Source organism: Phallusia mammillata, chromosome 5 (genome assembly GCF_965637545.1).
Source record: "Phallusia mammillata chromosome 5, kaPhaMamm4.hap1.1, whole genome shotgun sequence".
NCBI classification, from domain to species: domain Eukaryota; kingdom Metazoa; phylum Chordata; class Ascidiacea; order Phlebobranchia; family Ascidiidae; genus Phallusia; species Phallusia mammillata.
The window spans coordinates 6,277,234-6,305,076 of NC_137256.1; the positions used below are offsets into that span (position 1 = coordinate 6,277,234).

Below are 27,843 nucleotides of genomic sequence, written 5' to 3' on the forward strand. Positions count from 1 at the left end.
TTTTACAAGTGTTTTTTTTAATGGAGGCATTAACGTCACTCGACGCAATCGTAATGCACGCAGCGCAAGAAAACCAAATAAAGAAAGAAGGAAAAAATAAACAGCGTCAAGAACAGGAGTAAAAACTAAACAAAGAACGTGTTCGGACGTTGCATCTCCAGCCAGCGGAGGTTAGACGATAGAGATATGTACAAAAAACAAGCAAATAACATTGAAAACAGAAGGTTCTGGGTAGAACAGGCAGGTGATACATATTAGAAGAGGAACGATTGAGGAAAAATCGGGCTTTTAAAGGATAAACAGGCAGCGTAGTAGGATAGAATTAAGGTCTAGAAATCAGACTTAATTTGCCTGTTATCTTAATGCCTGTCTTAACTCTGAGGGTAAAAGGGAAAAAGGTGTGTTTTCTTTGCGGCAAAACGACTGATTCTACATTCTATGGACATTAGGTACAAAAATCCAAGTCCCAAAGGGTCTGGCAAAGACCTGGTCCTTGATAGCACGTATGTTAGCGGGCGGGCTGGGTCGGTACGTATGCAAGGGCGACGAGATACCTCAGTTTGCGCTCGATACACAGTCCAACGCTGAAACAATGGGTACGACTACAAACACACAAGCAGATGCAACCGAATTGTTTACAGAGACACGCACAACAACTTCAATAACAAAGGGCGCACGCATTCAAATACCAGCAACTGTTTCACGAACCGTGTGTACAACGACAAGTCAATGCAACTACAGTACTGTACATCAGGCGGAACAAGACTGAAAGTACGGGGTTGTGTATGTCGGTATGTACAGAGAACGGCAACACGTAGTGTTTATCTTTGCAACCGTACAACGTTCAGTTCATGACTGCAGACTACGCACAGGCGATACCGAGTAAATAAGAGTGGGGCTTAAGGAAAAGGAAAAAGGCCAATGGATAAGGCGAGAGAACCGACTTAGGATAAACCATGGGCCGATAGTGCGGAAGAAAATTGAGGTACATCCAAATTGTTCATGAGCGGAGCTTTTTGAATCGTACTCCGCCTGTACCGAACGCGTGGAAATTGCGAATTGCACTTGTGAAGGCGGGCGCACGCTGTGGAAAAATCGACGTCGATCATTTCACCACAAGCGGTCGCTCGTAAGCCACGAGTTGTCGGAACTTTCGATGAGCATTCGGACTTCGTCTGTGTCCGCGTCGAAGGAGTCGAAATGAGATTTTCGGCGACATGGATCAGCTAATCCGATACCGCAACCGAATGTAATTTGGTCGAGATCGATGGTGCCTTCCTCCTGGAACTAAAAAGCAAAACAAGTGTGAAATATTGCTTAATATAGCTACTGCACGTTCAAAAATAATTAATTGTCGATATAAGCAATAAAAACAACTAAAATCATGTGCCAATGAACTGAATTTGAGATATAACGCATTGTACAAAGCAGAACACATTAGCAGTCAAATATGGAGTGGGATATGCTGAACAGGGGCTTTAATTCTGTCGCCTATCTAAACCTTTTTTTTTTTTCGGCAAAACACTGGGGGCGAAAGCACTTTTGTAAACGTAGCTAAGTAAACCGCCCGTTTCCGGTACGGCGACGCGCTTAATTGAACTAAATGGTGCGGTGCGCGGTAAGCGTGGCAGCGCAGGCGTGGTGTGGCGACACGACGGAAACCAAAACCCGAAGCCCGCCAAGAATATACCGTGTCATTTAATAACACAACACCCCAAACCCTAGCAACACGACTGAAAGCGAAAGCTCTGACAGCAAGCTCCCTGAGGTCACTGTGGGCAATATATCAATTATCTGAGCCGGTTAGGTCGACAATGTTGGATTTGAAAACGATTGGTCCCATGTGGTGTGCCTTGAACTCTTGGCAGCGCGTACAAAGTTCCAGTAAATTGTGATTGTGGCTTGTAGCATATTGTGACTGACAGTTTTGATTGACATGTTTAAATGCCAGCTTCAGTACCATGAATTTAATATCGAGCTGGTAAAATTTAACTCCTATAGCCGATATAGGTCAAAGCGTTTAGAATACGAAATTTTAAAATAATGGTGACAGATGTTTTTTAGCGGCATTTGTAACATCCCATTTGCCCAGGGAATCCAACACACTAAGCGAGGTTCGCTGTTCAACAATACGCATGTTGGCCTACTGGTGGGAAAACCCAATGTATATTTGGTGGGAACAAATTACAAAGGTTATTCAAGCACCCGAATTGGCAGAGTTTAACGAGGCAGCGATGTATTTGCACGAATCGGAATTACGCAAACATTTCGAAGAAACGACGGCGGGGAGTTCTGCTGTCCTTGTGAAACATAAACCCCTATTAAACCAATGGTACTTGGTGACACTGTAATTTGAAGTTTCGAACGTATAAATGGAAACACAGCCTTCTTACACCAGTATGCAAACAGGGTTTTGCGTTGGTGTAGTGTTGTTGAATTTACCGTTCGGTATCACAAACATAAGTAGGATTGTCTTTTAAACCATATCTATCAAACTTTTGTATCACCAGGCCTAAATATCGCCAAAGAATTGTAACCACATACACCTTACATCATTATGCCAACAGTCTTATGCGTTGGTGTGTTTTACTGTTCGGTACAACAGCACACATATTGGGATTGACCTTACGTCATAGCTATCCGACACCATGCTTAAATGCCGCCTAGAAGTTTTAAGGTAAACGCAAGTGCACCAACGACAAGTTAATACCTCGTCCTGGCACAGAATAGAGAATAAACAGCAACAAATGTCAGGTGCGGTTATGTGAGAAGACATATGTGCGGGCGGCATATTACGCCCCGGCGTGTTTATTTGTGCAGCCGCGTCGGCAAGCGGCAAGTCAATATTTATAGCTGACAGTCTCCAATCGATGGAGAGCTAGATGACAGTGCAATTTAGCGAAAAGGGTGTCTATTTTTGGACTACTCTTTATTCCCCATTACTTGGGCAACGTTTGGGTGCAAAACCGTGTAAAACACCCCTGTAAACACGAAAGTGGCATACCGCAAGTTTGGTTTCGGGTTTTTACAATTCCCAGGAACGGCGCCTAACAACAATCGCTGCGACCGACGTCATAGCTTCCATTTGCACGTGACGTCACATAGCTCTATCTACACTAAGCCCACGTTCTTTTAGCAGGGCTTCAGCCTACGTCTTCCTGATTGGGCTGCAACCGAAACTGGTGCTTCCTATTGACATTATAGCGGTGCTTGTGCTAGGTTGTTTGTTTGCAAAAAAAATCACAGCTATAAGAGTAGAAAACCACAGGGACAATGCAACTAATGCATAAACTTTCACTGCACGAGGCCTTTGAGATTTTCAGTTTTGTTTAATGGCGTAAATGGCTTTGCAACAGCAGACAAACTTGGCACAGCACAGCGGGCGTGGCAAATCCAATCACACAAGCTCTGCTGACCAAGCGGAAAGCGTGGAAACTATTAACAAGTCGGGCGACAATTTGGCATTGATTAAATGTCTAAATGCTGTGAGCTTAGGGGTCCCCGCGGTGTGACAGGTCACCCAGTCCCTCCCGCGGTTGTAGTTTTTAATTCCGTCGACCCGCGAGGCAAATTGTGTTTGCACCAAAGGGCCACGCACCCACAACCACAACGACATGAATAATGCAGCACCGAAAACAGTGGAGATCCGCCGGACAGCGTAGGTAATGAAATATGCACGAGGGCAGGCAGCAGATGCAAGAAAGTCGACTTGCAAGCCTAATCTGACTCTGACGAAAATTGAAACGGACGGCTAAAGAAAAAATATTGACATCGATATGCTAGGAGGAGGGCTTGATAGGTGGACCGAAGGCCAAGATAATGTGGTGTTGTTTTGTGTTATTGGTGCACGTTTTTGTTTTGCTTTGATGGGGGTGCATGCTTATGAGCCGGACCTCCCTATGGTTCTGTTTTGAAAATAAGGAAATTGCGCGTGGTATTGGTCGACGGGACGTTGTTATAGCTTGTGTCATGCGTTTCGATGCATGTCCGTACACATAATATTCGCAGGACGACCGCTGAGTAGGAATTTCCGTCATGGTTTACTGATATAAATACGTCCTCTATCCCTTGTCTCCCGAAACGTACACAGCAGTTGTGTCGTTTAGCAAGAAACGATTTCCCAATTTTGCCACATAGTTCTCGGAAAAGCAACCGCAATGTTTCATCATCTTTTTAAAGAACTGAATAGAGGTTAATATACAAAACCATTGTCCGGTAAAATTTGCCACCGAGGCGTCTTCACCATCACAAAAAACTGGATTCGGTTGGCAGACTACTGTATTAGTCCACAGCTAATAAGACGCACAAATGCATAAAACTTGCTTCTGCGCGCGTCCGCCATCTGTCACCCTTTTGCAGCAGCGCCGAGAAAGAGGACCCGAGGTCAGAGGTCGACACGCGAAACGCAGTAAAGTAAAGAAAGGGGACAGTTGATGAAATATTAAGCCGCGGTTGGTCACGGTTGGGGACATCTGGTCGATGGACTCGCTTTTAACGTTTTCACTGGCAGTAAAAGAACCAAACGCCTAACTCTTTAACAGGCGCTGTTTTACATAACAGTTGAAGACAGGGTTGGGTTTTGAAAATTTGCATTCAAGAAAAGAAGGCCGGGCTAGAGCTCAAACTAACTGATGCCCTTTCAAACGTTAGCAGAAGTGCGCATTGATAAATATAGGAGCTGCATTTAGGAACGCTGCATTGACATACTTGTACTGTGAAGATCTTTGCCGTTAGCAAAGGGGTACAATAACCGCTAACGTACCTGCATTTAGGCACACTGTGCTGAATAACGTACAATGTGAAGGCATTTGCCGTTAGCAAGAGGACATAGTGATAGCTAACGGACCTGCATTTTAGCACTGTACAAAATACCCTAAACTATGAGGATGATTAAACTTCTCCTTAAGTCACGTGACTCGTTTGTTTGCATCTGGTGTCGTAGGAAATAGCGTGTTTACGTTTCTCTTCCCTTTCGCCGGAAGCGCATGCGCACGGCGTGTATCATTCATCCACGCACTTCGAAACCAAAACATCCCCTGTTATCACACAACCAATGGTAGTGCATTGAAAACAGCCACTTAGGTCTCTACATCAAATAGACAGCAACCCGACAGTGAATGTTTCTGCAACAGGCTTCCTCAGTTAGTGTGTGAAATCCATCAAACGCTAGTACGTTTTTCGACTTCCCTTAGCATTCACGCGGAATGTGCATCGTCTTCCATTAATGTGTCCATGTGTTGTCAATTTAAAGAGCGGCATCCAGTGAATATCAAACAATGGGTGAAATGATTGACAGCTCGTCTCATTTCGCTCTTCCATCGACCGCTGTTAGCGGTTTCCGCACGCGTTATGGGCTCTATCGCGTGGCGGTCAGCTCAGGTAGCAGATTTCGCCCTAATGTGCCAGCTCGGGAAATGGCCGCAGAAAAACCCGCATGCTAAAACTGTTTTAGCGTGGACAGTAGATCACTCTGGTCAAACAGTTTTTGAAAGAAAACAGCAAAATGTTTTAACGGCCTAACGGCAACCAAAGGTAAACCAGCAGTTGACAAAGCCGCTTCTCAGGCCAAGGAGCGTACCGCATGTATCATAAAATAAATGCGGACAGATTTGGCCTTCCGTCGCTCGCTGGTGAACCACGATTTTGAGTTTGACCTTTTATCAGATACACAATGACTTCTTGCCACTACTGCACGATAATTTCAACAACGAACCCAAACAAACCCCGAGACACGCATTGACGAGCCAAATTTGTTTGCGGTGCCCTTACACAATTTCGGCCTTACTACCTAACTAGAAACACTTCCATGCAAAACGCCAAGGACTTCACAGAAACTTAAAATGCCACGCCACTGTGAGGTGTGTGGGGGACATATGACCCATTAAACCAATGGCTCCCAAACTTTTTTCTTTTAAGGCGCATTTTAGAAAAAACAAAAATTATTTGGCGCACTTCGGACATTTGAATAATTTTTTTAGCTGACAAAGGCAGCTAACTATTTTTAGCTAACTATGAGGTCATAAAGTCGCTAAACAGGTCACTCTCATAGTTAAATAGCCTAGTTGAACATCTCAGAGACGTGGAGCATGTTGGCCTAGTGGTCTAAGCACCTGGTACTACTACTCTACTTGATTGATTTTAATTTCAATATTTTTTGCGGCACACCTAATGACATCTCGCGGCACACAAGTGTGCCGCGGCGCATAGTTTGGGAACCACTGCATTAAACCATCGCGCCCGCGTTTTAACATTTTCCAACGTGAAAAACGAAATGTCAGGACGCGCTGGAATATGACACGACGTGGACCAATAAGCTTGCTGCGTAACTAATCGACGCAATGTGGTTAGCACCGTGAAATCTCCGCTGAGCTGGATCTTACAGCTTTAGCTTGTGACGCTTGGATTTTCAGGATAATCAAGAAAAGTCGTTACGTGTTTACCACAGTATCGACCGATATTAAATGTTGCGGCACCTCTATGTGGCATAACACGCCAAAAGGTGACTCACTGTGTTTATAGTTTAAACAAGAGGTCCCTTAAGTCCAATTGAAGGTTAAAAGCAAACAGGCTAGAACAAGTGTGACGTGGTGCTTCGTTGAAAGAGCTGTAAGTACCGTTTTATGTACACTTTACGTTCTATTTTTTACCTCGTAAAAACCTTTATATGGCAAATGCAACCCACGCAGCAATGCAAACTGCTTCACAAACAATCGTCGGAGCTTTGATGCAACCCAGCATTATTAACCACCGTGCCTAATTATCCACATAGGCAATGAAGAAAAATACCACAATTGGCGCAAAGTGCTCGCAATTGCAGCTGCACGCTATCACTACGTTGGCGCCGGAGATCCCCACAACTTATCCAATCAAGGAAGCCGGCAGCAACGCCAACTGATCAATGGCTGTTCATCCACACTAAACGAAGTAAGTGGCTTCGTGAGTCAGGTACGATATCGCCCTTGTGTTTTTGTTGCACAGACCGAAGGGCCACTTTCCCACGCACAACGAAAGCCCCAAAACGCTACCACAAAAGGCCCATTGGTTCTAAAGCGCAGGTGAATCACTCAGGGTCTCTTTGTTAGCTTTCAGAGTCGGGCGGTGCTGGCAACAAATCGACAATTCCAATAGTCGTTTGCGGTTAACGGTGATTGTTGGGAATCCCTGAAAAGCTGGAATTCTGGTGGTGTTCCTGTGTGTTGCCATTGTAAAAGGAGTTGGTATGCCCTTGCTTCCATTGATCAAGTTTTTAACTAACACTCATGGGTGAACAGGAATTCCAAAAATCGATATAACGCTTGCTACATCGGCAGTTAAGTGTGTATTTTGCAAACAAGCTTATCCAAGTGGAGTTAAAACGTAATGTGCTTGAGTATTTTAAACACTAAATGTCATCTTGTAAACTATACGTCAAGTCAAAGAATATCCGGAGTACATAGGAGACTTAGCGGCAGAAACCGCATCGTTCGATTGTTTAGGCTTACCGAAAGCGCTCTGACGTCACTAACACAAACACGGAACCGGCGAAAAGCGGAAACGAGGGCCTGGCCGAAAAATGCCCGCGATTGTTTATGTAGATGATGATCGGAAACGGACGTGATAACCCAGGTTAAAGAGAGTAAGAGATTAAAGGAGAAACAGTGCGAGCGACGGGAAGAGGGAGCTTTGCGGCGGCTAATAAGTTTCACGAAAATCGTAGGACACCGCTTTGTGTCTCTGGTTGTCGTGGCAACCCATTTTTATGCCAAAGTTGCCTTCTCCATTTACAATATTTTGTTGCACGCAACTCATTTTATGCCTAATAAGTTCTATGCAGCAAATGCAGGTCTAGAACCCAGGCTATTGTGCTCTTATATCAGGATAACGAAACAAACCACCACAAAGGACTTGTGGTTTACACATCCAAAGCCTAAACATAACTTTACATAGATATTGCTAATGTAGTATAAATGCAAATGACTTTTACATAACTTCGCAAGAAAACTTGAAAAGAAACACTGGCGATTGGTCGCAACAAAAACGTTAACTCATTGTCCCTGTCAAATGGCCTATGCGTATGCCGACAACGCTTGATAAATGAAATGTTGTTTTTTGCGATAAGATGCCGGCCCGTATATCAGCAAGCGTCTAAAACACGAGACAAGGCAGCCCCCAGAATAAACAAACAAAACGAGCGCCTTTGGCTACGTCACGAAACAGAAGGAAAACTATACAAAACTTTGGTTGGCAATAATGGGGTTTGTAAGGCGATACCTTAGAGCGATGGCTGGCGATCAGTCAGCGATCTAAGAAAAACAACCAGCGTCCTAAGCCACTACTAAACGAAACACCGGTTCGGGTCTTAACTATAGCGGTTAAGGGGCAATGACGCACAGACCAACAAAAAATCGTTACGCCCCACCTGGGCTTCTGACAATAAAAGCGAACCCAAAATTGGCAACCAACCAGGGGCGTGTTGCGACAAACCTCTCCCCTTGTGTCGCCTAATGCCTACGAAATGTCAAACCGCCTTTCAATCTTTGCGAAAATGCACCAGCGTCTGCAGAGCGACTTTAAATGCCGAGCGTCGAACGTCTGCGGCAATTGCTTGACCCGCTTGCTCCAACGCCACTTCACTCAGCAAAGCGGGGTTCTTGGAAAATCGAGATCAGCTGTTTTCTGTTTGTTTTGAATTTGCCCGTTTGTGTCGTCATAGGCGCCGCGCCTCTCTCGTCGCTCGCTTGTTTCTCTTTAATGAGAATTTAGCGCTTAAGCGCCGGCGTTGCCTAGGGCAGCGAGCAGCTTTCCTCTAAGCGCCTTGACACGTATTTTTTCATTTAAAACCTCAAGAAGGTAATTTGCTAAGGTCCAACCCTGACGCTTGTGGCTTGATATGAGTCAGTCCTTCCTAGCTGCGGCAGCGTTGCACTTTTGCAGCAAGGGTAATTTAGGCGTTGGATAAACCGAGCTGCCGCCTCTACCGGGAAAGGGAAACCGAACAGCACTTGATGCCAGTCGAGGACGTCTGCTGCTTTAACACTAACACGCCCTCCAACTCGAGGGCTAAAATTCCCAGGAAACTTTCGCCACGAGCCCCAATTTTGGGTTTGGATCTCTTTATTAGACAGTATTTAACCGGTAGACTCAAAACAGTGGAAGAAGGCCGTTCTCGTACCCTTGGGCTGTTAGACATTACGTGGAAACATTATAAAACAGCACGGCAACGTTGCGTAACCAATGAAAACAGCACTACCCGCGCATTTACGAGTTATACAAGCGTATGGATTGTAAAGAACTCGAAAAACAAATTTAACCTTTATCGTATTTCAAGCACTACAGACTTGGTATCGACAACAACGCCAGCTCTTGTGCAATCGTTTTAGCAACAACAACAATTGCGCCACTGAGTTAACACGTGGAGCGAAACTTTTTTCCCGAAATTAAGATTCGACATACTCGCGAGCAGACAAGTCTGGGCAAGCCACCAACTCGGGGCCAGCACCCAAAATTAGTCACCACGAGTCGTGCAAGGGACAAAAACCGGTGGGCGAGTCGCGACTTGCTGTAAAGGTTAACGACTGGTGCAAGGCACTGGGTCTTGATCTACCCGTTCCTGGTCGCCACAATAGACGAGCATATTCGTTTTGTGGGGCCATCAATTTGCTCGTTACTCAAATTGTACCTTTGCATGGCATCACGGAAGCTTATACAGACGTTGCGGTGACAAGCGTGCGCTGGTACAGAACTAGCATTAACGACGTGGCATTCAGCACGTAACAAAGCAAGTTACGCCATTGGTGCCACACCCCGAATCCCAGACGTCGGTCCCCGCTTTTATTATTAGAGCCAAAGTGGCAACGTCTAATTGTCGGGTCGTGCAGCTATTGATGCACACCGCTTGCAAGATTGCGCCACACTGCTCAGCTTTGTTATCAAACAAGCGACCGCGTGCTTTGCCAAGTGGCGCAATCTGCACTCGAGCGTGCAGAACACGTGATCGCTGCGTGGTGGAGGACAACTTGGTGCGTGGTTAGTGAACGGCAAGTGCAGGAAAGGGTGCGGGTTAAACAATAGGCAAAGTTTGAATGAAAACAAACGCGGGGTTTTAGGTCTCAAAATGACGCAGCATATTTTCTCGAATTAGTGCTGACCTTTATCACAAATGGCAGCGTTCAGTGGACAGGCTCGCCGTGGGCTATCTGCTTCTGCTTTCACGATCATAACAAGCTATTAGGTGGTCATTATTCGACAATTACATGTGTTTTCGTTTATCGAGGGAACATATAAAGAAGGTTGAGGTGTACATTCTTTACCTTCTGGTTGATGTCATGGCGCTTTCACCACTTTTAAGTACACGCAAATACTTGTGTGAGGTGTTCAAAGGAGGGCGCCTGTACCGTCAATATTTGGACAGATATTACGAGGTATTCATCAATACCTTGCTTGCTTCGCCGTAAAAATTCATCGTTTTGCAATGTCATTCACAGTCAACCGACTGTTTCCATTTCTGATGCCTGTTTGTTTTTATTCAGACGCGCAAAGGTTCAATCTACGGGAAGTTACGTTACATATTGCACAATCACGCAATGATTCAGTAAACCAAAGGACATACAGTTGACAGACCAAAGAGTGATGCAACCCAAAACAAATTGGAGATGATTCATAGTTAATGGGTTTGATTGTACCTGTACAATTGTCGTGTCGCTGCATAATTCAACATTCTCATTCAAAAACGGTAACTATAGAAGTGAATTAAGCCTAAAGAACGTTTGTATAAATCCATAAACAAACAACGCCGATGGACACACTGAAGGGCGGTTCGTGCATCACGGCCTATGTGTTCCTTTTCAAGCGTAGCCGGACGCGTGCAAGACATCAATCAACAGCGCTAGGAGACAGGCCTGACCTCCACTACGGGCCAACGCGAGTTCGGCCGTTTGGGCTTACTTAGCGTCGGTGACACGGAACGGTTACACCACCACGTGACAACCACGAGGCATCGCGACCTCTTGGCTGCCAATTTCAGCGCATCGGGCAAATGTGAACGGCGTCGTGCCAGATATCAGCGTCCTCGTTTCCAAGGAAAGTTAATTAAATTTGCGGACAGTTGCACGGTGATTTGGGCCCTGCTTGAATCAAATTCTGACATCTGATTCATGATTTAATCACTTCTCAGTTAAATGAGGTTCCTAGAAGTGAACGCGATTTGAGTTTGGAACTTGGAAACGGAAAATCAAAGCGTAACCGTCCATTTATAAAGCTGAGCATATGTCTGTCGTCACAAGTCACAATGGGCTTAACGAATTCTCGTGGGCACAGGAAAGAGTATATAAGCCACAAACATGAAACAATGTGAGCGTAGGGTCCGTTTCCGGGCTTCGCTTTTGCTTAACATGGAACGTGACTGTTTAAACTCGACAGGGCTCGGCTTGTGGCACGAGGCCAACCCTAAAATCAGCAAACTATCGCGCCTTCGAGAATTTCGAGTACTCGACGTGAAAGGGAAAGCGGAAGACCCTGGCATTTGCGGGCAAACTGCCGTGAGAGCTGACAATGCCATAGAAGCCGCAAAAAATATATAAACTCACTCAAACTGTATGCGCCCCACATAGAAGAAAAACGCACTGTCATATGAAAAGAAAAACAAAACCGATGGATTCGGGGAACGCAATTGTCAAACATAACGCGGTTGTGCGCAATTGGGACGTAGGGTGACTCACACGGGCGTAAATTGCCCCCGAAAAGAGCGCACGCCCCAGAAAACCACGTGGGTGCAGGAACTAGGCCGCCATAATTATACCTATGATCTATTCAGAGACTAGGGTGTGCATGCCCAAACAAGAGAGATTCGCCCATGTGTACGGTGCCGGTTTGGTGCTGGCCTTTTGCACTGCAGCTGCGGCATTAAACACAGCGTAGGTTTGTATGCGGAAATTGCACAGTAGGAAGGTGCGGAGTTTAACGCAAGAGTCGGAAAAGGGTCACAAGGCTAATGCAGTGCGTCGGATATCAAAACTATTTTCCCACATCAATCGGTTTGCACCCACTTAATCCCGCTATCAAATCACCTTTGGGTTGGTAACTGTACCCGTAATGTGTTCCGCTTTGTACAATTTTAAACGTAAAACGTTAATGTATAAACTATTAGTTATTTTGTCTTACCTGATTTGTGCAAATGACACGTGAGTGATGATGTAATTTGTGAGTCAATTTCGGGGTGAAACAAAACATGAAAAAGAAAAAAAGAACACAGTGGTTAGAAAACCGAACACTGTATTATAAAAACACTAAATAATGAGTTCAAATGGTTTTACACCCTAAGGTCTATACCTTAGACATTAAACGTACACAAAGGAACTAAGGTTAAACATTCCGTAACTTGAACCCTTATTCTAAAGCCTAGCGACTTTCACAAGTGAATTGCCACGTAATGTGTTTCACCGTTGTTCGCCAACACGCAATGATGACTGACACCGAACGACGAAAAGTTTCATCATCCAGGCGTCTGCGGCCCCTCACCCCCTTCGCTGTATAGACACGACAAGGCATTGTTGCCACCCCCGTTTATCCTTAACGACCACGCGGTCCAGGTTTATTTCGATGTCTGGACGCTTTCATAATGGAAAAGCGTGCGGAGGTAGCACAGGAAACACATGCTTCATGATGAAATAAGCGCCATTGTTCGTTTACATCCAAGCGAATCGTTGCTTTGCTCGCGAGCAGAACTAAAGCCAACATTGCCACAAAGAATGGGGCAAATCACCCAGTGCAATCTCCAAATAACGCGGGTGCCTAGGAAGTACCCGAAATTATCGGAGTCTATTTTGAAACAGGCTTGACAGGTGCAACATCAGTAACCAAGCCTACAAAGCGTATGACTCACACCTGTTTAACGACACCGAAACCTCGAAGTTCACGTTGAACTTTGTTGTCCCCAGTGAACGCTCAACGCCCGTATCTGACTTTTTGCGGTTGCCAAGTGGTCCTTCGCGTGGTTATAATTTAAGTTTTAGCCTCCACGGCATTTGGCAGTGGCGGTGACAGCAACGATTGGCAGTGACAGTTGTCAGTTTGCCTCGGGGCAATGTTGTTAAAAAGTAAGTCGTAATAAACCGCTGTAAAATGAGCTTAGCTTCTCTGGGAAACGTCAGAACTCTAGATCCCGCATGGATTAGGAGGCAAAGGCGTAAAACTGGTTCCTGATCGACCACCATAAACATATTATTCACGTGTTAACCAGGATTTAGTACACACTGCACGCAGTCTTGTAAACCACATTTTAACAGAGGCGCCAAAAAAGCGTTAATACCTTGAACCGTTGATCAGAGATTGTGAAACTAAGCACAGCAAAGTTTGAAAAAAACCTCAAGCTCACGCTTGCACCCGAGTAACCCGCGGCCACTACGTCACAAACAGTGATTACACCCCTGGCAAAGTGGGCCGTGACGTCAGAGGGGGTGGTTTCGTGCGTAAACGGATAAAAGGGGGATACTGGTGATTGCGACTGATATGTAGATATTTGGGACAAATGTACGTACAGTTTTAAACACAAAACAGCATGATCTTTAAAGTCATTACAACTGGTTGGGAATTATTACTGGCCACAAATTGGTAGCAAAGATGGCAATTTGAGTCAAACAAAACGCCATGGGTTTATGCGAAACTAATTCTATTTTTCATGTTGCTATTGACCACAAATTAAACAGGTCCAACCAACCCTAAAACCTAATAGTTCAAATTGACGTCAGAAACATTGTATTTCCGCTCCACAAAGCTTCCACGTGATAATGACGCGCCTACCATTGTGACGTAATAACTACCATTCGTGCTGCAGATAGAATGTGTTCTATTTTGGGCAATTTTATTCTTTATCATCATTGAGCAATGGACCAAAATCCCGTAGTAAACCTTTTACAGTCGCATGATTCAGCATGGACTGGTGATGACGTAACCACCAGATGTGGGCGTTTACGGCACGCTATTGGCTAAGAGCTGTGACACACCCACTTTTCGTAGTAATACCAAAACGTCACATCTTTTCCACGTGGCTATGGGACGTCACTGTTTTGTTTATCTATCTCATAGTGGAAATGTTTTTAAAATTGGATATGGTAACAAAATATGAATGTAGCCCCCTCCCGTACTGTGTAGAGCGTTTATCCTTGCTGTATATTAACTACGTTGGCCCTGGAAACGCGCCGTGATCGATTTCGGGGTATTCCACACAGCGGTAAAACTTGTATAGGGGTTTTACGCGTGAAGCCATATGCTTATCCAGCGAGCCTGCGATGACTTTGGGAACCACCTGGCTGTTTCCATTTTCGATTTGTGTAGGTAACTTATAAGTTAGATACCAGGTATAATGGGAACCACCTGGCTGTTTCCATTTTCGATTTGTGTAGGTAACTTATCTATAGATACCAGGTATAATGACCGCGCTGTCCCCCTTTAAATAGCATGTATGCTAACGACCAATCGCGCAATCAGCCACAAATTAACCTCAGTAAATGGGTGCCGCGTGTTCGTGTTAAAAATTCTGTCTTGTGACTTTGCGTGCCAGGAAACCTTGATAGACTTGTCGGAAAAATTCTTAACCGCGCTCCACTCGTCATAGCGTCGTGGTCGTGAATTTAATTGCGGGTGCCGATGCGCTCCGGATCAAACGGCACAAGCCGCCACCTGCTTTTAAGGCGAAACCGCCGTTGATCGCAGGTCGGAAATCAGAAGTGGGACCTTGTAACCAAAAAGCACGTCCGGTCCGCCGAAACTTAGACACTTCTCAACCGTACAAAAGGTCAAGATGTTGTATAACATGATACTTGACTAGGCGTTATCCGAAAACGACAGTTCTGAAGCAATTAAGCGCTTACTCACTGTTCGGGGAATATATTAAAAGTCCAACTCCAGTGCGAACTGAAAGGGTGTGGTATCATATTCAAAATTGAAGCGAGATGCCTCCATTTGCGGCTTGTTGTATGACCTAGAACTGATTTTCCAGAAACTGGTGTACGACAGCAGTCTGTTGCCTGAGCGAAGAGTCGTAAAAGCCGTTGACGAGCTGGATTTTACGCGACGGCGCCGTACTTCTAATTGCGCGTGAAGTTCGTCTCATTACCGAGAAACGGTAAAAACTCGCAATAAACCACATGCCAGGTCGTTCTTTGCCCTAGCACGCAGAAACGTGCTTCCTTAAATCAAATTTAATTGCACCACTGCTGCTGGGGTAAATGTGCGTTAGTGGCGGAGGCAATTAGATCAAACTCCACGCTGGTTGGTAACATGTTTTTCCGCGGTCCCAGTGGCGACATGAGGTTTATTTACACACACCAAGAGCGACCGCAATCTTTAATAGATTGTCATGTACATCGAACGATGGGGCCGCGATGACAGATCTCCGGATCAGAGGCTGAGATCTGGTGAACCAATTACCCGCGTTCTTACGTAAGCAAATCCTCAGTAATTGTGGCACTCGGGCCGCTGTTGACTCCGTAATCGCAGCAAGGTCAATAGTCTTAGCGCGAGGCGACGAAAGACGGCGAGTAAATGATCAGTGGCGGGCTGATCCGGAAGAAACCGCGGTTGTACGTGTTCCCACGAATCCGCGAAATTCGGTTCAAAGTAGCGGCGAAATTAAATATGCCACTGCCATTCACAGACCAGTCGGGTAACTCTACCCATGACATTGTAGCAAATCGCTGTTTAAAGGCGTAACGAGCTCCAATGGGGCGCCGTCTACCCGTGTCTGCCCCCCTAACTATAGCCAGACGTCGGTTAAAGGGACATTTGGGTATAGGTGGGTGATAAAGGTGCGCGTGAAAGACACAGAGCAGCCGCGAGGTTGGTGATGCCCAGACAACGGAAACGGCAGCGCGGAAACCCAAACTGTGACGGTCTAGGCGCGAAACAGATACGAGCATATATACATGATATGGTAGTCAGTCCTTCTGGAGCCCACAACACGACTGACAGATACAAGCTGACCCAATTCGCCGTTCAGTCCAATGCCGAGCAGCTAAGCTCGCGAGCGGCGGTCCGCTGAGCGCAATAAACTGTCGCGGTGAAGCGCGCCGAATGCCAGGAAACCGGCTGGCTCGCTGAAAATTTTGCACCAGGCCAAGAGGCTTTCTTAATTACATAACAACGGGGCAATCGATTGCAAGGAATAATCGGCAATGAAGTGGTTTAATCGCACGCGGATGCGAGCTTGGAAAATGCCAACGAGGTTTTTCACTAAACTTGACGAGCGAGCGCCCCGAACAGCGCGGCTAGCACCGGGGTGACATCTCGATGGGTGTGCAGAAGCGCCGCAAAAACAAGTGATAAGAGACAGCACTGAGCTGCACCGAAGCGGCAATGCCAAGACAATAAAATTTTAATATTTATCTGTGGTCGCGAAGGTATTTGGTAATGCCTTGCGAACTGGAGAGAGCAGTCGTTTCCCAGAGGGCAGGTGGCATGTTTGCCGAATGGTTAAAGCGAGCCCGAAAGGCGTGCACCTGCCAGCTCCGACAATGACGTAACCATTGAGTGACGGTAGCAGGTGCTGTCATTACTGTACCGCCACGGATTGCAGCAACATTAAATACGACATTTTTTCTTTCAATTATGACAACCATGACTGTAGTATGTATAGGTAAAGTCAATGTGACAACAAAAGGATACAAAATGTGACAAATCGACACAAGGGGGTAATACACAAAGCGCACAGATTACTGTAAAATTCACAAAGCGTTGGTGGTACTGTAACATCAAAGGGCCTCTAAGCCGGCGAAACGTGGGAACTGGCGGGCCCACAGAATGAGGAAAACATTATAGGCGCCGATTGTGCCTCTGCAACACAGAACAACTCGAAAACTAACTTGTTCACATCGGATTAAGCCCAAGCGAGCGGAGTTGATAGACCGGCACTCGATGTTACGTCACTTGAGGGCTGTTTGGTTGGGTTGAAGGGCTTTTCGACCCTTGATCGAATAAGGGCTGCCTCGGTGAGACGGCGCGCCAGGTGCTTAGCCTTCTTGTCGAATCGAAACGCGTTGTTTGCACACTTGTGGCTGTGACACATCGCTTGATTGGTAGCAAACACTCTCGCGTTCCCAGCCCCCGTGTACTAACATTTGGTTACCAGAACGTGCTGTACCGAGCCATAGCATTAAACCCGATTCAAATCAAACGCGCCCGGTACGTGCCAGTTCTTCGAAACGACTGGATTAATTTATTGACATCACGAGTCTTTTTTTGCGGTTTTACCCCTTTAATAGAGCACATGTACAAGTGTCCCATGCGTAAAGCTTTGATGGCTATTCTGGTCTTATGGAAAAGCGTATATTAAGTAAACAGTAAACAGATCTCTAACGTTTGGCTCTACAAAACAAAACACTTTTGACCTTTGTGTGACTTAAACACGCCGCAAACATATTTTTTAAGTGTTGTAGAGGCCATTGAAAGGTTGCATGCTTCGTTAATGACATTGAATCAGCAATTTGACGACAAAAGAACATCAGAAAAACGATTCCTAGAAGGCAAGCAAGTGAAAATCGCATTACCGATAAATTTCGTTCTGGCGTCAGTCATTTATCGTCAATCATTAGTCACAATATTTAATCCCCTCAATTACATGTGGATTTTCTCGCGTTGGCCGCCCGAGGGTGCAATTTTAACGACAATCTCCGCAATTAAAACGAAATTAGGTAAAGCTGTATGTAACGAGAAAAAGCAAATTCCGTACGAGCAGCCTCTCTTCATGGTTGAAAGGTCTTTGCATTAAAAGTATCTGCATAAAGCAGGCATGATAGGCGACCGCCCTTCATTATTATGCTTTCTCTTTGAATATTTAAAAAAACACCGCGCTCTTTCGTGAAAAGCCATAAGCGCAGCGGGTGATTGTTTATTGTACTGGCATGCAAATTGCTTATCCGCCAAAAGTAGGTTAGAACTGAGTTAAAATCGCGTGACTTATCACTTGACACACGAAAAGTAAACCACGCGTAAAACCTTGAACCGCCGTGACCATATTTCGTGTTTCCGTTCACCTCGGCGATGACGCATAACCACCAATGACGTCACTTAAGCTGGGAGCCCGACGGGAAAGGGATACTTCCTGTGGTAAACCGGATGCATAACGCCCACACAAGTAAGACTGATAGATAATGTAGGACTCAGAAATAAGAGAATTATACAAGCGCATGTAAAAATATTTCCTTGTTTTTTTTCGAGTTTAGCAGGGTGTGGTCAAATGTTGTTTGTGTTGTCTTTCATTTTCAATTGAGGACATACAACAAACCAACAAATGCTTCGTGTAGCTAGTTCATAAACTTGAACGTCAAAATCTTGTAAAGTGCAAACAATACCACATGGTATTTTATAATTACGCTGGCATCTTGCAAGCTAAATATGCGACATTATACTCGACTGCAGCAGCACGGCATATGTCATTCCGGCTTGTAATCCCCCTATGCCTGGCAGATGGTCTATTGTTTGCCTCACTCTCTTCCCGTTGCTCGCCCATGCCGCAAAGCAAAACCAGAGAGCATCAAAGGCGAACGGACGACCGGCTGACCAGCGGGTCTTTGTTCACACGTTGAAGGCCATCTGCCTTTTCTATGCTTCGGGGCAGCAGCCCTGTATTTACGGGTTTATGAGCCAGCTCATAAGTACGGGTCTAATGAACTGTCCAGTGTAGTCCCCATCAGTAACCCTTGTAAACGTGGACAAACAAGGTAGAAACCCAAAATTACAACCAGACAAGTCTAAAGCCAAATCAATCCGTCAAAAGAATGCTGGCTATAAGAAATACACACAGTGCAGCCTAAGATCAAACTCTTGAAACGCCAAAGTAGCACAGCCTTTGATAAACATGATTGCCTTTCAATTCATACGAATTACTGGTATCGGTTGACGTGATTGCTATCGACGTGTAATAGTGCGTGAGCGATATGGGAATCGTCGAACGGTGTCGTTTGTCTGAATGGCAGCAACTTATATGCTGATTTCACTTTGACATTTACTCGAAAGTGCACTGGCGCTGAGGTCAAAGTTTTTTAAAGCGCGATTGCTCGTTGGGGTGGGTATGGAACGAGCCCCTTTAAACCTACAGCTGCGGCAGTACGAACGCCAAGGGATTCGCCTACACAGCGTTTCAGGTGCGCCAACATGCAAATTATTAACCACCCTCATAAACGTGACACAGGGTATTCTAGCAATGGTCGGTGCGCGCCCTGAACAAGGTCAACTCAATGCGCGCCCTGAACAAGGTCAAAGGGCTTGGGAATATACGAAACTAGTGCACTTAATTTCGTTATGGGAACACAAGGCACAAATCTACAAACTGTTGTGAAACCGTAATTGCAAGTCATTGCAGAGTGATGCAAACGTTAGCTGGAAAAGTATGCAACGCGACCCAAGGAAGGCAAGGCAAGGCGGTTGGCTGGCCGCAACGAGGTGGGTTGGCGCAGCTCGCAAAATATCGATTCCACTTGTTTGCCTCGTGAAGATGACTCACCACGGAATGCTAACGGCATTGAAATCAACAGCACCGCTGACAAAACACTCCAACGACGCACTCTAAAGGGACCCACGAACCCTGGTTCTATTTTAATCACAACACATGTCCCTACACCCCGCAGTTAGACAAATACACAACAACACCAGTGACTTGTGGCAAAATATACCCGAGTTCGCACACTGTGCACAGAGCGGGTCTGAACCTGAACCATGCAAAGTTCGTTAACCTCGGGTTACGCCACACGGTTTGTCACGTGATGCAACAACATGGGCCTGTTTTGTACAAGTTTGCGCGTTTATGAGGCGCCATCGGAATTGTTTTTGAGATCTCGTAGTAAACAGCTCATGAAACTCTTTAAAGGCACAACATGCTGTGTGGTACAAAGTGCGACTGTAACTGCGGGAGTACGCCAAGCTTGTGTAAGGTTTTCTGAAATGTGGTAAATATGTGAGGGCTTGAACATAGGTAAACTCGAACTCATGGCAAGGAGCAAGTTCAATGTGGAAAACATGCACTATGCCCTGGGCTTGTTGCCCCGCCCATTAGGAAGACCCGCCGACCAATCAGAAGAAGCGAACTCGCTGACCTGCGGTAATGATACGCGTGCTGCGTAACGTGGAAAACACTTGGCAAGTGTTTTCGCCTGCGCGCGAGCAAGCTGTGTCACGTGATTTGGGCGCCACCGATGCGGTAAACATGTTTAGATGGCGGAGGATTTCTGCAAAGGCTGAGTCGAAACCGGTCGGTTCCGAATTTCGAAACGCGGAAGGCCTGTAACCTCTTTCCCGTAAACAAGTCCGGTTAGGGAACACCCCCAGGTTCGTGGGATCCACCAAACGCCAACGCCCAGATTTAGTGGCCATAGCAGCTTGTTTTTATCCTACACGTCCTGTTTACTCCAAGAGCACGCGCTTGCATAATTGAGAATTTGGCTTCTCGAATGCGAGTCCGGTCGAAGAAAAACGCCCACCTGCTTGTTTTGGAACACTCACGTGACGAGCTTATGCAACTGAAGCACAGGGCTCGATATGAAACATATTTTCACTCATTTCGAATGTGTTTACAACCAACGGCGATGCCACATTGGGGAATTGGGACTTTCACAAACAATAATCTGATTCACAAAGTTGCGTTCCCTGTTTGTTAGTTCCCGCGCGACGGAACAACAAAGATGACGTCACTGCCATGACGCGAAACGCAAACAAGCGCCAACGTTTCGTCGAAAGCGCTTTTTTAATTGTAAATTCTAATCTTCAAGGCTTACGCGCCACACGACTGTTCTGACGCAAGTCACATAGCCTAGCATCAGATCCACAGCGAGCGCAAATAGGCCAAATCACAGCGTGAGCACTAACCCTGGGGCTAATAGACTTCTGGGAAATAACCTTATCCCGACGTATTTAAACGAACGACCAATCTATTTACGATACATGTGCAGGCAAGGTTTAATTGTCAACAACCTTTTTTTAAGAGAACTTAGTGTTTACAAGAGAAGTCATTGGGTTGTTAAAAGGAATAAAGTCTATTGTTAGATAACAAGTACAATTTATCTCCCAAAACATAGCGCTTTAATTTAGGCCTAGCCTTTCGCAAACCCGTAAAGGTTGGTTTGCGTGCGATCATAAACAAGCCACACTCCCCCGCGTGACGCACTAGTGTGACGTAACAATGATTTTTTGTGGGCGCGTTTTGTATGCGATTAAACATTGAGCAGTGGATAAGAGCCAAAATAACGAGGGAGCAAAAAAGAGACAAACAATTTACGTTACAAAATGCGCTAGTCACGCTAACGCATTCGATTTGATCCAGCATTGATACAATGGAGCAGCATCGGGCTAATTATAGATTGACATTTGATACAGCTCCCTTAAAATGATTAATAGCATATAAAGGGTTGAGGGGAAAACGCAAGTAAATTGCACCATGTTGGAAATATATTTATAAAAAACTACAAAGCTACTACAGTGACTGCTTTATGGCCTAAAGACTGGATACGGCGGTTTTACGCAGTATACGTTACATGTGTCAGGCAATGATCCATAACACTCAGTTTTTTCCCTAAAACGGGCAAGTACAACCGGAAAAGCGCAACCGATGAGTAAGAACAACCAGTGACGTTTTATCTGAAACAACATCAACGTCGAGACACAGGTGAACACTCGAATTGAAGTCTGAAAATTTGTTACGTCAAGCCTATGTGGGGAGAAGGGACGTTTAAATGTCAACAGGGTCCAGAGTAAGTTAGGAAGCACGAATGACTGACTTCCGATTGCGATTTCCGATAAAGTAACGCATAGGGCATGAGAAAATAACTTTCTAGCTCATATTGCATTTAGACATATACTTAGAAGAAACCTCTCTAACTGTATGCGTGTGCTTATGACTTAGCGATAGACTAATTCCAGCACACGCTGTTTACGATGTGCTGATCTAAATAGATTTTAGCTGAATCATCGCGCATGCGCATATGAGCTTCAAGTACATGGCGGACATTGGACCCAAGGGTAGCGCTTACCCACAGCCACCAGGGTAAGGTTATGTAACTCGAAAGGGGTTGTTGTGGTTGCAATAAAACGCGAAAAGGTAGCACAACGCCTATAACCTGACTGTATTGTAAAAAGCACCACTTGATATATTCATAAGGCGCCAATGATGTAAGTATTTATTGCACAGCTAAACAGTTTCCAGATGGTTAAGCAACATTTCGCCTCGCTGATTTTACTTAGCATGTAAAACCCAGCCATGTTTACGCATCTGTTTTACCGTAAATGCAAATAGCAACCCCCGGATTTGTGTGGTGCAATACGGAGGGAACCCTTCCATCCCAGACAAGTACGGTTTGCTTTGTTGTGAAATTCCCAACGACCGGTTGCATCAAACAGGCACAAAAAGTCATAAACTTTTCAATTTCCAGAGCGTAAGCAAGGCCACAAATTCTTTACGACCTGATAAACTTATATTGTGCAGTTAATTGGACTTTAAACTACTATGGCGTAATACACACAATGCTGTATTTCAAGACAACACTCTGACCAAGTTCAAAACCAAGCACATGATGTTTCCCTTGGGTATTGCATTAGAATTGATAACGGTTTCATTATACTTCACAGCTAGTATAGTGGGGGGTTACTTTTATCTCTGGTATACAAAGTCCACTTACAAGCTGTTGAGTAACAAATATTGGCGATGGCAGACGTACAGGGCTGCGTAGGGCGCTTGGGCAGCCACACAGTAGGCTAAAGGATGGGTACTATACCTAAGGACGCAACTATGACAACACAAAGCTATCACTAGAATGTCACAAAGGGCTGTTTGGCGTCGCGACCGCTATTGGCAACATGATCCAGTTCTTACAGAAATAGCCTGATGGGGTGTAACTGCTGCACAGTTCAATCGGCGCACAGCGCTGTAAAAGCAAATCGCCTTGTTTGAAACAATAAACAGAGCGGAAAATAATGGGTACGCAAAAACTCACTCAGTCACCGACTTTGGCGAAATTAATAATTAAAACTCCGCGGTAAATTTGTCGTCAAGGCCGCGGCGACGGTGCCTAAAGTTTACCAGGGAAAACCTATGTACACACGGGCGACTGTATGCAAATGAAGGCATACAGCGTTTACGGTTTCGAAATAACACTCTAGGTCACCTTGACGCATATACGAAAGCGGCTATCAAATTGCGCTGGACTGATCACTGAGAGGCAGAAAATTGACGTGTAGGCGATTGAGGCCGCATCAAAGCTACGGGAAGACATCAAAACAATGACAGCATCCCTTTGAACTGAGATGCGAGATTTGGTGGAAGGTGCTCGTTCGTCAATCGGTTTCGTTGCGGCTTGAAATTCGAGATTTCCGCGATGGCTGTCTTTTGAGTTGCGTGCAAGGCAATACTATACGCTCGGGGCTGCTACAGGGAAGTCAATATAGAGGGCCGCGTAACTGCACTTAATGTCTACCTAGGTGACACGGCAACATTAGGGCGCCTTTAGTTATCACTTTGACGTTGTAAACAGGTAGAGCTCACCCGAGGCACTACACTGACGCCGTATAAATCAAAAACCTTCTTAAACTGAACTGCAAAGTCGCGCATATGTCAAATATGGCTTGTGTGAATCGTGATAGATCAAAACCGACATCAATCAACTGTTCCAGTGCTAATTGTACCCATCAGATGCCACAACAGTCGATTACTAAGAAACGCTTGCTCACACGGCTAGAGTCAAGCTGTTAGCTCACAACAAGGCAGTACGTGTGTGTTTATGTATTAAACATTGGTAGCTGAGCACAGGGTCTTGGTCATTGCGATCAATCAACTCGAAACAAGCTTTTTACGTGATGGCGACGAGTCAACATCGTGATGGGAAACGACGTCTTGCCACACACGTTGTCTTTCGACGGCGGTGCTCGTTTCAGGGCACGCACGGACGGTGGCAACATGACCCCAAGACAAATTAACGCGACCTCCCAAGCCGAGAGGCGACAATAGGTTTCGACACCGGCTTAGCACTGAGGCGCGTTAGTGTTAACCCGCTGCCTTGAGAACAGGTATATAGTGAGTTGTTCGAAAAATAAAACTGACGCCCTATACACACGCCTGGCCTAAATTAGGGACACAGCAGTGGAAACTGGGTTTGGTAAAGCCTGTTAAAGGGAAGGAGGAGTGGCAACCGCAATCAAACGTGAATTAAAGGTCGCGCAAATATAATACGGCGACGCTATACGCGTGATGGCGTTACATGATACAGGTTACGCGAGGTAAATGCATGGGCTGCAAAGGTCAAAAGCAGGATGCCATTGCCGTGCGTGAGACTGACGTGAAATTCTTGCCTATACGTCCAAGCAGCAAAGATATCGGGATAAGTGGTTTCATAATCGTTAGATCGACATAAAAGCAATCTGAAATGGTTGGCTTTGGCGTGCAAACTTTACCCATTGGCAACTTCATTTTGAAAATGAAAACACATGCTTACCTTAAAATTTTGCAAACAGTTGCTTCCCAAGGCTTCGGATATGATTTGCGCCTCGTTCTTACTGATAACGTCCGACTCCTTTATGAGCGTGGCGTTGTTGCTACTGTTGTTGTTGTTGGTTGATTGCACGCATCCGTTCACAATACTGATGCTGTTTTCGTGGACTTTTGCTATTGGCACAAACCCTTGCGCGTAGCAAACCACCGACTCTTTGTCCTGGACGTGAACCTGTGGTGCGCTCCCAGGCCGGCTGGTTGAGGATACGACACTGCTGATGGCTTGTACATTTGGTCGCATGTCCGAGGCGCCCGACACAATGATATACTGTCGATTGCCCCCACCCTGAATTAAAGTGCCCTTAACGATTTTTGGGCTCAGCTGTTCTTCACGCTTTACTACCGATTCCGAGTTCGTACGAGCCCGTTTGCGCGGTACAGAGGATGAGGTCAAGGTCGAGAGGCTTGCTCCACTCGGTTCCACTTTGATCGTGACGGTTGTTGGATTGTTCACAGCGTTAGCACCCGTGCCCTGCAGCGCCGGATTGCTGTTCGGCGTCAGGGCGACCTGAATCGGATTGAACATGGCTTTTGACACAGACTGAGGTTCGGTGGGAATGTTGGTGGGAGATTGTGCGACCTTGGTTTGATTTGAGGTAAGTTTACGTTTGCGTGCGCGTTTTGCATTAGGGCTTGCCCGCGAGGCCGCTTGCTTGGGCTCCGCTGGAACCTTGGCGCATTCAATTTTTACGTATTCCTTCTCTTCGGCTGCTTTTTTAACTTGTGTCGCTTTGGCCTTCTTTTTTGGTTTGTATTTGTAGTCGGGGTGGTCTCGCATATGTTGCAGGCGAAGTCGTTCAGCCTCGATCATAAACGGCATTTTTTCAGGCTCGGGCAGTTCGCGCCAAAGTTTGCCCAAATTTCTGCTGATTTCCGCGTTGTGCACGTCTGGTGTTTCTTCCATAATCTTGCGTCGCTGGATTTGCGACCAGATCATGAAGGCGTTCATCGGGCGCTTGACGTGATCAGGGCGGGCTGCCAACTTTTTCTGGCTGCTGATTGATGGTGGAGGAAGCTCGATCTTTGTGTCAGGTAGGTTATTGAGCTCGGCCAATATCTCAGCCATCTTGCTATCATTAGTGCAGGTCGCCTCGACTTCGCGCTTAACCTCCACAGGTGGCGTAGTGTGTTCCTTGGCAGCGTTCCCATCAAAAACGTCGTGGCCGCCATCTTGCATTTCGGGACAGTTAATACACTCCAATGTAGGCGATGGGGAAGACGCATGTAAGTTACTCATAGCCTTGTGTTGACTCAGCCTTCGGTTTGTAATCACTTCCTCGTCGTTGTCTAAGTCGCTGTCATAGCCCATACCCGAGTCGGGCGATCCAGGCGGCTTGACCGAACGCTTGCGGGAATCCAGGCTCATATAAACGGTCGACATCGATTGTGCGCTCGATGTGCTGGCGCTTGCGTGATGTAACATGATTTCTTTCGTTGAGGTTACTTCCCGTGAAAACCGTTGGCAGGATAGAGAATATATCCACAGAAGATTTAAGGCACAAAAATACAGTACACAGTCACCTGAATAGCGTTATTTTTACTGATTACTTAATCGCACTCTGCGAAACCATAAACAGGCAGCCTGTGAGATGACAACCAACACAGGAAACCTACGTCACTGGGCAGAGATGCCAATTAAGCATTATTTAAAACATCTCGCTAGATTCAAGAACAGTCAAATTTCCACTATAACCGCCCATAATAATCTGCTTGTGTTGGTGCTGGTACTGTCGCGACGATTATGGTATAAGCACAACACGCCAACAATACGACTCTAACTGCCCAACTAGCGTGCCATCAGCGAGAAATAACAAGGGCCATCGACGCTGGCTGGCGAATATAAACGACGAAGCAGAAGCATTGCCTTTTGCCTTTTTCTCGCCTTTCTCTCTGCGAGTGACGCAGCGCCGATCAGCTGGTAGGCGAGAGCTCTGTATCTTTCACCTGATAATGTTGACAGTACCCTGTTGGGAGACGTGCTGCTTGCCTGAGGCTTTACAGTGTACGTCGTATATATGCGACTCTGCGTGGCTCTTGTGTTGATAGAAGCATGAAGATAATGGCCTCTCTAGCGCACGGCCAGCATATGCCCCACGGTTTACCATATGTCCTCTAGCTTGCTTCGGCGAAGGAAAAGATATGTCATTAATTTGTCACAGTTACTGCAACGTACCGGGCCGTTTTGTTGCCCGTTCGTGTGACGCCCAAGATCCGTTGAAAGGGCACCGCCCTCTCGGAAGTAAACGCGCCATATGCTAGCTGCGGCTTTTAAAGGTATGCGTGCTACCGCACATTAAATGTCCCGTTTATAAGTGGCAGCTGCTATACGTACCAGGCAGCTTGGACTGCAAATTACTGTTTACTTACCACATGTGATTGCTCCTATTGTTTCTAAACAACAGCTTTGTATAATCTGCTAAATATTTTTTTAAAGGTCTCTCACGTAGACATCACACATTTTCTATTCTTATTCAAACTGTTAAACACAAAAGCAGGTTTCATATTTGCTTAGAACACACCTTTAATGGAAGTAGAGACTTATTGGTTGTCAAAACAGTCTTTATTCATTGCAGGCACGGCACACCACACGGTTATATATAGCAAATGAACTTAATCATACACAAGTTAGCACCATAACTCACGTGTACAAGGCCACAAAGCTTGGATTACCGGTCAAACCTCCACGTTTCGATGCAAGCCTTGGGTTTTTCCGCAAAGGTATTGCCTCACTTGTTATGGTTTTCCATTTAAAATGTCTCCCACCTCCCACGTTTGGCTAATGCTGACAAGGCGTAAACCGCGCCCACAAAAACAACGACAACAGCGTTAACGTGACCTAATTCTAAGGAGCGAAATTAATTATCGCAGGGAGGAAAGGGAGAGAAAGTGAGATAAAGGGAGAGGAGAAATGAGCAAGAAGGTTTCTCGTATTGCCGTCGCTTCAGAAGGCTTTGTGCGGCTTCAAAGCCTGTAGAATACACAATAAAATCTATATGTTGCCCTTGTTTTGCTCCTGATACAATGGGTTCTATTGTTCGTAAACCAAATATTTCGTGTATCCAACAATGTCGCGACACGGCTTCCCGTTATAGCTACGGCAATATGCGCTGACCAAAAATGCTGTTTGTTTCTTGAAAGGCCGCTTGCAGTGATACACCCAATATTAGGCAATTTAGTGGCGCCCAAAGGGAGCAAATATTGTAATTTGCTGCTAAATGAAAAAAACACAGACTTTTCTGCAACCTAAAATCATGTTTTGTCGTTGTTTCAATTTTTATCTCCCAAAAAAGGGAATTGCTGTGTTTTAAGGGGGAGGGATAAAACTTTAGGGCAAACCTTAT

General features: G+C 45.7%; 1 protein-coding gene across 2 annotated transcripts; it reads right to left on the bottom strand.

The window, feature by feature from the left end:
* On the bottom strand, positions 1–26,290 carry LOC145230569 (uncharacterized). 2 transcript variants are annotated; one of them, XM_080096013.1, is made up of 2 exons: positions 24,447–26,288; positions 1–1,287 (listed from the first exon to the last, which is right to left on the bottom strand). In XM_080096013.1, exons 1-2 carry the CDS (start codon positions 25,923–25,925, stop codon positions 1,111–1,113), a joined length of 1,656 nt encoding a protein of 551 aa, XP_079952139.1. In that variant the 5' UTR covers positions 25,926–26,288; the 3' UTR covers positions 1–1,110. The 2 variants fall into 2 exon arrangements, with proteins under 2 accessions (XP_079952139.1, XP_079952140.1); XM_080096014.1 differs by lacking the exon at positions 1–1,287 and adding an exon at positions 12,046–12,138 and having other exon boundaries at positions 24,447–26,290.
* Between the last annotated feature and the right edge of the window lie 1,553 nt (positions 26,291–27,843).